Source organism: Callithrix jacchus, chromosome X (genome assembly GCF_049354715.1).
Source record: "Callithrix jacchus isolate 240 chromosome X, calJac240_pri, whole genome shotgun sequence".
NCBI classification, from domain to species: Eukaryota; Metazoa; Chordata; class Mammalia; order Primates; family Cebidae; genus Callithrix; species Callithrix jacchus.
This window is the reverse complement of record NC_133524.1, coordinates 146142165-146155335: the sequence shown is the minus strand read 5'-3', so window position 1 is coordinate 146155335 and position 13171 is coordinate 146142165. Positions and strand designations below refer to the sequence as shown.

Here is a 13171-nt window from a genome sequence, read left to right as displayed (position 1 = left end):
ACCTCTGTCCTCTGATTTCTTATAGTTGGTTCAGCTTTTAACGTTGGTTCCCAGTGTGACTCTTGAATGTAACAGATTTACTTTTTTAATCTAGGAAGTAACCTTCCTTTTTATAGAGCTGTGGTAGGCAGAATAATGACCCCCTAACTATGTTCACATCATAATCTATGGAACCAGGGAATATGTTCTGTAACATGGCAAAGGGGAACTAAGGTAGCAGATGGAATTAAGTTTGCTAATCAGCTGACCTTAAAATAGAGAGATTATTGTGGATTCTCTGGCTGGGACCAATGTAATTACAGGGTCCTTAAATATAGAAGAAGAAGACAGAAAAGGAGGTCAGAGTGATTGAGTATGAGGACGACTGCATTCTCCATTGTTGACTTTGAAGATGGTGGAAGGGGCCATGAGCTAAGGAATGTGGCAGCCTCTAGAGCTAGGAAACACAAAGAAGCATTCTCTCCTAGAGCCTTCGGAAGCATAGTCCTGCTGACACCTTGACTTTACCCCAGTGAGACCCATTATTGGACTCTGACCTCCAGAACTGTAAGGTAATAAGTTTGTGCTTTTTAAACCACTAGGTTTGTGGCAGTTTTGAATGGCAGCAATAGGAAATTAATAAAAGAACATTCAGCCCATGTGTATTTTTCTAACCCTAGTATTTGGATCATGAATTACATTTTTGTGCTATTATTTGTCCTTTTGTAAGTTTGCTTTCTATTTTTCATGTCATAGACATAAAATTTTAAGTTTCCTTTAAATTATGTCAAAAACTACATAAAACAATCACTTTTCCAACATTTAAAACATTTTGGTACTTTTCTTTAGTTCCACTACTCTTTCTCTTTTTTTTTTATTAAATAAGGAAACTGTTTTTACAGAAGACAATTAAGTTAGCTTATAGCATTTACCCTACCCCCAATCTACTTTTTAATTGTAGTCTGAAAATCCTTTAGGATAAAAATTACCTGTACATATTACCTAATTTACATATGAATCCTGTGTCTGTCATTATCTTAGCATTTGTTAATGTTCTAATCAACTGATTTTTTTTAAATACTTTGTTTTCAAGGCCATTGTTTCTGGTAATTATGTTTGTAGCCGCAGGCTGTAGTTGACAAATTGGTTCTGATTTTTTTAAATTTTGGAATATTCCCCTCTGCTTTTAGAGAGAAAAATACTGCCTCTACAAATTATGTACTGTGTTTGTGGTGATAACTACATTTCTATTAACTTGTGAATCCCACTCCACCCCACCTGGACGTAGGCCCTTTTCTTGTCCAAAGTCTAAGTCATGGATGAAGTCATTTTTATCTTGGCTTCTTTAAATGTTAATTCTCTCTTTCTTTGTAGCAACTTGTAAAAGCCTGTTTTTGTTTTTGAGTATTAATAATATTAACTAATATGTATTGAGTATGCTGGTTATCAAACCATTTTCCACAGACCTTGGAGTTCCTTAAGACACTTTCCAGGTATCTGCAAAGTCAAAATTATAATACTAAGACATTCTTTGCCTTGGTTGATGTTGGCACTGGTGGAGCTAAAGTGATAGGTCAAACAGCAGGTGCCTGAGCACAAATTAGGACAGTGGCACCAACTGCACTAGTATTTTGTTGTTGGATTCTTCACCACATGCTGGACTTGCAGTTAAAAAAGAATGCCAGCTTCACTTACAAATGTCTTGATAAACCAGAAAAATATTAATGTCGTTTAATCTTGACCCCTGCATGCACATCTAGTTTAATATTTCATGTGATGAAATGTGAAGAGTGCATAAAGACCTGCCATATACTGAAGTGCAACAGTTGACTCAAGGAAAAACGTGTGTGCCTGAGTTACAAGCTGCTGTTTTCATGGAACATCATTTTTATTTGGAAGGACAACTGACAGTCAAGACTGTGGTTATTTGTGTTATGGTATTTGGCAGACATTTTCTTGAAAATACAAGAAGCAACCTTCAAGGAAAACAACTCATGATATTTTTTGTAAATGGTAAAATTTGATCTTTCATGGGAAAATAAGAATTTTTGAAAAGTTGTATCTACCACCATGAGCTTGACAACCTCCCAGTATTTAAAATATTTCTGATGAAGTGGGTGGAGATAGTAAATAAATAGTGTGATCTTTTTTTTTGTTTGCTATTGTGTATGAAATGTGTCAACATTTGAAAGGTCTTTATAACTCAGTGAACCAATATTTTCCAGCTGACCTACATTGTATTATACAATCATGCTGGGATAAAAGAGTCATTGAAAATTTAAGAGAGACCAGTGAATTTCAGTGTAGCAGAGTACAAAAACTTCATTGACAGGATTTCAGATTCCACATCACAGTTAACCTTTAAGAAACTACCACTTGTTGAGTTTTGGTGTCCTGTTGAAGAATATCTACCATTATCTGAAAGAGCTATTAAAATAGTTCTTTTCTAACTAATAGTTCTTTTCTAACATCTCCCTGAGACCAGATTTTCTTTGTATACTTGAACCAAAACAATATATTGCAACAGAATGAATGTAAATGTAGATACTAAAATCTAGGTGTCTTCTATGAAATCATACATTTAAAATTTTGCTAAACTAGAGGAATAGTGCTGCCACTCACTAAATTTGTATTGGTTTTGGAATTTTTAAAAATAATGTTATTTATGTTTGTACTTAATGTGTTTATTGTTACCTTTAAAGAGTAGATTTTTTTAAATAACCACTGTATCAGAAATATTAAATACCAGTAGGGATAACCCATATCAACAAGAGCTCATTGGGATCCTTAGTAATTTTTAAGACTGAAAAGGATTCCTTTTTAAGAGCTAAAGAAATGTCAAAATTTTTTATACTAAAATCTTTGAGACCCACTGATTAAGTGCTTTGTACAAAGCAGTTATCATACTCATTATCTTATTTTCACAGCCACCTTATGAGGTACATATTATTGCCCTAACTTTACGGGTAAGAATACTATAACGCAAAGATGCTATATGTATTTTTGTTAGCAACCCCTCTCAATCTCATGGTCTTCCCAGTGTAGTTTTCTGTCTTGGGGGCTTGCTTCTGAGTTTAATTCTGTAGGTCCCATCTTCTTAGTACCCTCCTCCCTTTTTTCCAACTGAAGTTTCTTAGGTTATTTTTCATAGTACAAAAACAGTACATGTACCTTACAGAAAACTCAGATATCATAAGCAAAAGAGTAAAAAGACTATCCTTAAGCTTCCCCATTGGAGACCTGTTAGCTGCTCAGCAGATATTTATTCAGATGCTTTTCTAAACATGTTCAATAATCAGTGTAAAGTCAGTATAGTATAATACTCAATTAAAAGGATTTTGGAGTCAAATGGTTTGACTCCCAACTCTGAGCTCTTAGACAAATTACTTAACATCTAAGCTTTTATTCCTTATCTGTAACCGCACTGATCTGTTTTCTGTGTCTAGAATTTTGCCCTTTCCAGAATGTCAAATAAGTAGCATTGTACAGTATCTTGGGTTTTCAATCTGAATTATTTGACTTACAGTGCATTTTAGATTCATCAGTGTTGTTGTTTCCATCCATAGTTTGTTCCTTTTTACTGCTGATTAGTATTCCATTGAATGGATATACCAAAATTGGGTTAACCATTCAACAGTTTATGGATATCTGGGTTGTCACCAATGTCAATTATGAATAGAGCTGCTTTGAATATTTGAATACAAGTCTTTGTGTGGACATATATTTTCCTTTTTCTTGAGTAAAACACTTAGATGTGGGATTGCTGGGCCATAGAGTAAGTATACACTTAACTGTATAAGAAACTTCTGAAGTATTTTCTAAAGTGGCTATACTATTTCACATTCCCACCAGCATACATAAGAGATATAGTGTGTGTGTAATCTTATCTCATTGTAGTTTTAAGTAGTTTTAGGTATTGCATTGGCCTAATACCTGAAAATAGTATTTTTTGTGTGCTTATTTGCTTTTTGTATACCTTCCTTGATGCGATGTCTCTGAAGTTTTTGGCCATTTTTAATCAGGTTGTTCACTTATTTTTTTAGCTGCAAAAGTCCTTTTTATATACTGGATACAGGTACTTTGTCAGAAACAAGGTTACAGAGTATGGTCTCCCAGTTTGTAGGCTTGGCTGTCATTTTCTTAATGATATGTATCTTTTAAAGAGTAAGAGTTTTTCATTTTGGTGAAGTCCAATTTCATATCCCATCTAAGAAATGTTTGCCTAACCCTAGGTTGCAAGTATTTTTTTTCCTATGTGTTTTGGACATATTATAGTTTTGTTTATGACATTTAGGTCTATGATCCATTTCACATAAATTTTTGTATATGTTGTGAGGTTAAGAGTCAAGGTGTACTTTCCTCATTTATCCAGTTGTTCTACTGTTTATTGAAACATTTTTTCTCCGTTGAATTGCCTTGGCACCTTTGTGGAAAATTAACTGATTCTATAAGTATGGGTCTGTTTTATAGAAGAACCTGCTGGCTCCCAATTTTCATTGGGATTGGATTGAGTCTTTAAAATAATTTGATTAACTTGGTGAGTTTGATAGGCTAAATCATGGCCCTCAAAGAAATGTACTTCCATGGAACCTGTTAAAGATCTTGAGATGATGGGGTTATTCAAGTGGGCAATAAATGCAGTCAATCACAGGTCTTAAAAGAGGGAGATAATATTAAGAGGAGAAGGCAGTCTGATGGAAGCAGAGAGAGATTGGAAGATTTTATGCTGCTGGTTTTGATGACAGGGGAAGGGGCCATGAGCCAGGGAAATACAGCTCTAGAAACTGGACAAAACAAGTGATAGATTCTCCCTTAAAATCTCCAGAAGGAGTAAGTACTGCTGATATCTTGATTTTAGCCCAGTGAAACCCTTTTTGGACCTCTGGCCTTAGGATAATAAATGTATGCTATTTTAAGTCACCAATTTTGGGGTAGCTTGTTATAGCACTCATAGGAAACTAATACATGGAGGATGTAAATCTTAACAGTATTGAGTGGTCTAATCTATGAACACAGTATATTTCTCCACTTATTTCGATCTTTAATTTGTCTTGGCAGTTATGAACTGAATGCATCCCCTCAAAAATCACAAATTGACTCTAATCCCCGATATGATGGTATTTGGAGGCGGGGCATTGGGAGGTGATTAGGTTGTGAGGGTGGAGCCCTCATGATTGGAACTAGTGCCCTTATAAGAAAAGAACAGAGAGCTAGCTCACTCTCTTTCACCGTGTGAAGGGTATGAGAAGTCTGCCATCTGCCACCCAAAAGACAACCCTTCCTAGAACCCAGCCATGCTGTCATCCTGATCTCCAACTTCCAGCCTTTGGAACTGTGAGGAATAAATTTCTGTTATTTATAACTTCCCCACAGTCCTACCAGTGTTTGGTAGGTTTCAGTATATAGGTTTTGCATAAATGTTGTTAGATTTACCCTAAATGTTTTATATTTGTGATGTTATTTATAAATGGATTTTTCATAAACTATTAATTTTTGAATAGTTTTAAATGTATAGGAAAGTTGGAGTAAATGATATATATTTTTAAATTTCTGTTTTCAATTTGTCATACCTAGACAAATTATATAGAAATGCATTAACTTTCATATGTTTATCTTGTATACTTTAATTTTATTAAATTCACTTATTAGATCTACTAGCTCTTTTGTAAATTCATTAGGATTTCCTACGCAGAAAATCATATTGTTTGTAAATAATGACAGGTTTACTTCTTTATTTCAAAACTGTATTCTTTTGATTTCTTTTTATTATGTTATTGTTGTGGCTAGGACCTTTAGTACAATGTTGAATAGATAAGTTGAAGTGGACACACTTGCTGTGTTTCCTGTCTTAAGGAGAAAGTATTGCTTCTCTCACCATTAGGCATTATAACTATAGGTTTTTTATAGATGCTTCTCTATTCCTAATTTGTTTAGAGCTTTTATCTTGAATAAGTAGCAAATTATGTCAAATGCTTTTTACACAGCTATCGAGATGATCATGTGATTTTTCTTTTTCAGCCTACTAATACCACGAAGGATGTTAACTGATTTTCAGATCTTAATCCAAGATATTGTGATCTTGCAATCCTAGCAAAACCACATTTAGCCTTAATATAGTATCCTTATATATTGCTGAATTCAATGGGCTAAAATCTTTTGAGGATTTCTGCGTCTCTATTCATGAGAGATATTGGTCTGTAGTTTTCTTTCTTGGTCAGGGTTTGGTATCAGGGTAATGCTGGCTTCCTAAAATAAATTGGGAAATGTTCCCACCTCATCTTTTTTGCAAGAGTTTGTGAAGAATTGGTGCTATTTCCTCCTTAAATGTTTGGTAGATTTTACCGGGGCCAACATTTTCTTTGTGAAAAAGGTTTTAACTAGAATTACAGTTTCCTTGTCTTTGTTTCAAGAAATTTACTGGCATAAAGTTGTTTATAATATCCTGTACTTATCCCTTTAGTATTTTTAGAATTTGTGGTGATATCCGTGCTGTCATTCTTGATATTGGTAATTTGAGCCTACTTTTTTTGCCGATTACTCTGGCTCTAGATTTACCAATTTTCTTATTTTCTCAAAGAAACTGCTTTTAGTTATATTGATTTTTTCTCTAATGCCTTTTTACTGTATTTTATTGATTTATGTGCTTATATTTATCATTTTCTTCCTTCTGTTTGCTTTTTAAAATTTTTCTTCCCTTTCTAGTTTTGTAAGATAGAATCTTAGAAACTTGAGATCTTTCCTAATGTAATAGGATGCTATAATTTCCCTTAAGTAATGCTTTAGTGTATCTCACAAATTTTGGCATACTGTGTTTTTGCTTTCGATTAGTCCAAAACATTTTTTAAATTTTCTTCATGGTCTTTGACCTATGGATTATTTAGCAGTATGGCATTTAATTTTCAAATATTTTGAGAATTTTCTAGATATTTTTCTATTGCTGATTTCTACTTTGACTCCATTGTGCTTATTTACTTTGTATGATTTCAGTCCTTTTAAATTTGCTGAGCCTTGTTTTATGGCCCAGAATTCAGTCTGTCCTGGTAAATGTTCCATGTGTGTTTGAAAGGAATCTGTATTTTGCTTGTGCTGGGAGGAACTCATTAATATTAATTAGGTCAAGTTGGTTGATAGTGTTGCTACAATCATATATATCCTTAGTAATTTTCTGTGTATGTTCTGTTAGTTACTGAGAAAGGAATGTTAATTTCCATTTATAACAGTTCAATTTTTTAATTTCTCCTTTTAGATTAATCAGTATTTTCTACATGTATTGTGAAACTTTTTTATTAGATATATGAACATTTATGAGTGTTAGATCTTCTTGACAAATTGACCCCTTTATCATTATGAACTAATTCTTTTTGTCCCTGGAAATAGTCCTTGTTCAAAAATATACTGTGCCTTATGGTATGGTAGGCAGAGTGCCCCACTCCCACAGATATCCCGGCCCTAAGCCCTGAAATCTGTGAATATCTTATTTTACATGGCAAAGGGTACTTTGAAGATATATTTATTAGCATGAGTTTCTGTTGTTATCATGACAAATTATTAAAACTACTCAAGCTTATTGTCTCTCAGTTCTTTAGGTCTGGGTACAGCATGACTCAAATGGGTGTTTTGCCTAATTTCACAAGATCAAAATTAAAGTGTTAGGAGTGTTGTATTGCTTTCTGGAGGCTCCAAGGATTAATCTGCTTTCAAGCTCATTTGGGCTTGTGTCAAAATTTAGTTCCTTGGGGTTGTAGGGATGAGGTCCCCTTTTCCTTGCTGGCTGTCAGCTGTGAGTTATTCTCACGTTGTAAAGCTTGCCTGTATTCCTTGGCTCATGGTTCCTTACCTCCATGTTCAAAGCCAGAAGTGACAGACTGAATCCTTCTTAAGTCTGGAATCTCTCTAACTTCTGCCTCATCTCTCTTCCACCACATTTCTCCAACTTAACTCTTTTGTTTTCTTATTTTAAGGGCTCGTGTGATTATACTGGGCCCACCTGGAGGGGATTATTTGCAAGGGCCCAAGAGAGGCCCCTAGTAGCTAAGGACAGCTGCCAGGTGATAGCGAGCAGAGAAATAGGTGCCCTAGTCCTACGACCACAAGAAACTGGATTCTGCCAACAACATGAATGAGCTTAGAAGTGGATTTTGCGAGAGTCCCCTGATAAGCATTCCACCAACAGACACCTTGATTTCAGCCTTGTGAGATTCCAAATAGAGAAACCAACCAAACCCATCTGGCCTTCTGTTATATAGAACTGTGAGATAATAAATTTACATTGTTTTAAACTGCTAAGCTTGTGGTAATTTGTTACAGCAGCAATGGAAGACTAAACAAATATTAATATAGTCATTCCATCTCTTTCTTTTGGTTAGTGTTTATTTGGTATAACTTTTTCCTTTTGATTTTAATCTCTCTGTGACTTTATAGATAGATAAAGTAGGATTCTTATAGATGGCATATAGTTGTCTTGCTTATTTATCCAATCTGATCATCTTTGTCTTTCAATTGGTATTTAGGCCATTATGTTTAATATAATTATTGATAGGGTTGAGTTTTAACTACTGTCTTGCTTCAACCTGGAAACTGCCTCTAGTCTACAAACTGGGGCAATAGTAGGATTTAATTCCTTTGTTTCCTCCCTCTCACCTGTTCTCCACTGCCTGTTGTCAATGTCTGAAAACTGTTCTTTTGTAGACTGTATCAAGTTTCTTATTTAGGTGGGAAGGTAAATTATATTACTATTATTATATCAAGGCTAGAAATAGAAGTCCTCAAGAGTGTAATTTCCAGTTAATATTTCAAGGACATCCTCTGTAGCAATTCCCTTTTATATGGGATGAGCATGTGTGTATGTGTAACTTACTCAGTTATGGAAAGTATAATACATGCACTAAAATGTTCATGCCATATGAATATGACAGATGCCTCCCTTTTTAGAAATATAATCAGCCAGTGACGGAACTTGACCATATTCTGAGCATGTCAGCCTTTTCCAGTCTCTGTGTCTTGGTATAGCTAGTTCCTTCTGCCTGGAATACTTCCTCATCTTACTTCCCGCTGGCAGCTTCCTACTTGCCCTCTGGAACCAGCTCCAGGGTCATCACCTCTCTGCTTCTGAGTACCTCAGACACAATCTGTATTTCCTCTTCCAAGCTCTCATCACAAACATCATGCTGTATTATATGTTTCTGTGTGGACTTCCTTTTATGAGGAAGCCTTGGAAAGCAGGAGACTTATTTTAGTCTTCTTTATGTTTCTTTTGTTCCTAACACATTATGTCTGCCCCATAGACCTTTCCAATACATGGTTGTTGAGTTAGTGACTCCTTTTACGTGCTGACAGATGTTGCTCTTATTACTCCCCATTTCAGTATCACATGTTTGTAAAAGTGAATCCTCTGATTCTCCTTTTCTCCTAGTAAATTCCTCATCTATGCCTGTCTGCTGCTGTTCTCTGTGCTGCTGGCCCTTCGTTTGGATGGCATCATACAGTGGAGTTACTGGGCTGTCTTTGCTCCAATATGGCTGTGGAAGTTAATGGTCATTGTTGGAGCCTCAGTTGGAACTGGAGTCTGGGCACGAAATCCTCAATATCGGTAATACTGCTTTATAAAACCCATTAGTCACTATCATGAGGGAGCAATATCTTGACTTTTCTCACTTTTGATGAATTAAGGACCATTTTATTTTCTACCTATCTGGAGTGTTAGAACTATAGTATAAGCTAACAAATCTCTTCTGTGTTTTTGAAATTTTGGTGTTGGGTATGTATTTTCTTACAAAAGCAGTACCATTTGAGGGTAATTAAGTTGCCAGTCAGCTTACAAATGCCTGTATAATCCAAAATGCACCCCGAATATGGAACTGGTATGCCATACTAGACTAAGTAACATGAAACCACCATTTTTAGGAGAAAACACTCATATTATGTTTGCTCATGAAAGATCTTTCTCCAGCTCAATTTTGGAACTGGGACTCCCCTGTGCCACCCTCCTAGCCTCAGAGCTTGAGGACTATTATCAGTGTGGGGAGGTGGCTTAGCCAGGAGACCATGAGTCCCTGAGATAGCAGCTGGGAAATTAGGAAAGTTGAGGGCTGGATGCTAAGAAGGAAAGCAGAGCCTTTGGGGGCAGTGGAGAGGGGTACCCTTTACCATATCCAACTTTTGCCCTCCCTGCTCTTAGATGCTGACCCAAATTCCTGGGAGTTGGCTCACTCCAGCATGCAGCCTGGTGTTTCTGGGACCTGTGAGAGGCTTTCCCTTCTCTGCCACAGAGACTGTAACTACATAAAGGAAAAAAGGGGGATTTAAGAATGAGAGGCTATTATGAACCTTCACTAGGAAGATGAAGAGTACAGGAATTCCCAGTAGGCAGCTGCTCATGTGGGAAAAGTGTAAAGTTGAAACTACCTCAACTTTTTTTTTTTGGGGGATGGAGTTTTGATCTTTTTGCCCAGGCTGGAGTGCAACGGCACGATCTCGGCTCACTGCAACCTCCACGTCCTGGGTTCAAGTGATTCTCCTGCCTCAGCCTCCTGAGTAGCTGGGATTACAAGCACCTGCCACAACTCCTAGCTAATTTTTTGTATTTTTAGTAGAGCTAGGGTTTCACCATGCCAGGCTGGTTTCAGGTGATCCACCTGCCTTGGCCTCCCAAAGTGCTGGGATTATAGGCATGAGCCACCATGCCCAGCCACTTCTTCAACTCTTTAAATTCTTATTTACTAACTCTAAGATTCAGATTGTGTAAGTTACATATCACATACATATCTAAGAACTGTAAAACAGTTACACAGAGAGCTTTGGCAGGTGGGAGACATTCATGTATAGCTGTTTCAAAGTTTTTAGATTTTTCTTTTTGAAAGATTGATGACCTGTGTGGCTGTATATGCTTTCTTTTTTTTTTTTTTTGAGACGAATTTTCGCTCTGGTTACCCAGGCTGGAGTGCAATGGCGCGATCTTGGCTCACCACAACCTCCGCCTCCTGGGTTCAGGCAATTCTCCTGCCTCAGCCTCCCGAGTAGCTGGGATTACAGGCACGTGCCATCGTGCCCAGCTAATTTTTTGTGTTTTTAGTAGAGACAGGGTTTCACTTTGTTGACCAGGATGGTCTCGATCTCTTGACCTTGTGATCCACCCACCTTGGCCTCCCAAAATGCTGGGATTACAGGCGTGAGCCACCGCACCTGGCCTGCTTTCTTTTTTATGAGATATTTTCAGATATCTAATGTTTGCTTCTCAAAGAATGAAAAGTTAAACATTTAGGTTCTACTAATTGATATTTGGAATATACTCAAACTTCTCTTTGTTGGTTTTATTTAAGATGTTTTGAACAAGGAAAGAATTATTTATGTGGTGTTGGATGTAAGGAATGTATGGGCGTAGTCATTCTTGTGTTAACATTAACCCATGGAACGCGCTTGATTCCTAGGAATAATCTTTGATAGCATTTTCTCTATGATCTAACCTCTGGTGTATTTATCACCCTCAAGACATGTGTATCATAAATGTTTCTCTGTATTTTGAATAAACATTGTAGGCCTTTCAAATGCATTATAGAGCCTTTTCCTGATTGGTGGCCTTACCATTGCTCAATTGTAGATCTGTTTAGGTTATTACGCATGATACTTAGCTAATTAAACTGATTTTGTTTGAGAACAGTTTTAACTCTTCTTTTTCTTTCTCTTTCATCTGCAGGTATTAATTTATCTTAATGGAATAGAAAGAAAAATAAAAATCATTTATACTTTTTATTTAAATTTAAGAATAGCACCTAACAATAGTTACTATATATTGTTTAAATATAACTGACATTTGTTCATAGAACTAGTCATTTTTATAATATTGTGTGAAGTGTGGTTTATGTGGTTTTTAATTCATTGAAAAATAAAGATCATGAGACTTAATGGATATTTGTCTGGTTTTAGCAGTAGAAGCAATCAGCTTGAATAATCTTGGAAGCCCTTATTCCCTTCCTTCCTGCCTTCCTCCCCCCCCCAAAAAAAAAATCTTGGAAGTAACTCTTGTTGAATTTAAAGATGTGAATAGAAGTTTTTACGTACATTGTCAGGGAAATCAAAACTGGTTATTTCTTTTGAGAATATCCTTGTACAGTTAAAACATTAACGTCTGGTTTTGTTGTAATCTTCATTTTTTTAAAGTTATTCATATTTTGTTTTATTGTATAGGATTTTTTTTATTGTACTTTAGGTTCTGGGGTACATGTGCAGATCATGCAGGATTGTTGCATAGGTACACACATGGCAATGTGGTTTGCTGCCTCCATCCCTGTCACCTACATCTGGCATTTCTCCCCATGTTATCCCTTTCTGACCTCTGTAGTAGTTCTTCAATGTTTCAGAGATTGCCTATCAAAGCTTACATTTAAGTTAGCTTTCTACCTGATTTCCCTTTGCTTTTGTCAAATTTAGAAGTAAAATTCAAAGTATCAACGTAAGTTGGTATTTGCCCTGAACTGCTTGCTTATAATGGAGATTCTGAACTGAGGGTGTTTTCTTCTTCTCTCCCTTTTTAGAGCAGAAGGAGAAACGTGTGTGGAGTTTAAAGCCATGTTGATTGCAGTGGGCATCCACTTGCTCTTGTTGATGTTTGAAGTTCTGGTCTGTGACAGAATCGAGAGGGGAAGCCATTTCTGGCTCCTGGTCTTCATGCCACTGTTCTTCGTTTCCCCAGTGTCTGTTGCAGCTTGCGTTTGGGGCTTTCGACATGACAGGTCACTAGAGGTGAGATTTCATATATTTAAGAATGTTTTCCATTTTGGGAGTCCAAGGCGGGCGGATCACTTGAGGTCAGGAGTTCAAGACCAGCCTGGCCAACATGGTGAAATCCCATCTCTCCTAATAATGCAAAAATTAGCTGGGCGTGGTGCCACATGCCTATAATCCCGGCTTCTCAGGAGGCTAAGGTGGGAGAATCACTTGAACGCAGGAGGTGGAGGTTGCAGTGAACCTAGATTGTACCATTGCACTCCAGCCTGGGTGACAGAGTGAAACTGTCTCCAAAAAAAAAAAAATGTTTTCAAAAGTAAAATGTTCTGCTCAGTTATTCAGATGTTAATTTCTTACTCTTTGTTAGGAAGAGCTTGAACATTAACAGCTCTAAGTCATAAGACAAGTCAACAAAAGACAAGGGAAATAATCATTTTTCTTTCTTCACTTAGAACATTGGCTTTTCACC

At 36.5% G+C, this 13171-nt stretch overlaps 1 protein-coding gene across 3 annotated transcripts in view; it reads left to right on the top strand.

Annotated features, from left to right (window-relative positions):
- The window catches only part of TMEM185A (transmembrane protein 185A), a 35488-nt gene that overhangs the window by 11227 nt on the left and 11090 nt on the right, over nt 1–13171 (top strand). For 2 of the 3 annotated variants that reach the window (XM_002763358.7, XM_078364164.1), the window contains exons 2-3: nt 9392–9568; nt 12510–12717. In XM_002763358.7, coding sequence (XP_002763404.4) covers nt 9392–9568; nt 12510–12717 — 385 coding nt within the window. The remainder of the gene's footprint in view (nt 1–9391; nt 9569–12509; nt 12718–13171) is intronic. The other variant, XM_078364165.1, reaches the window with a different exon arrangement.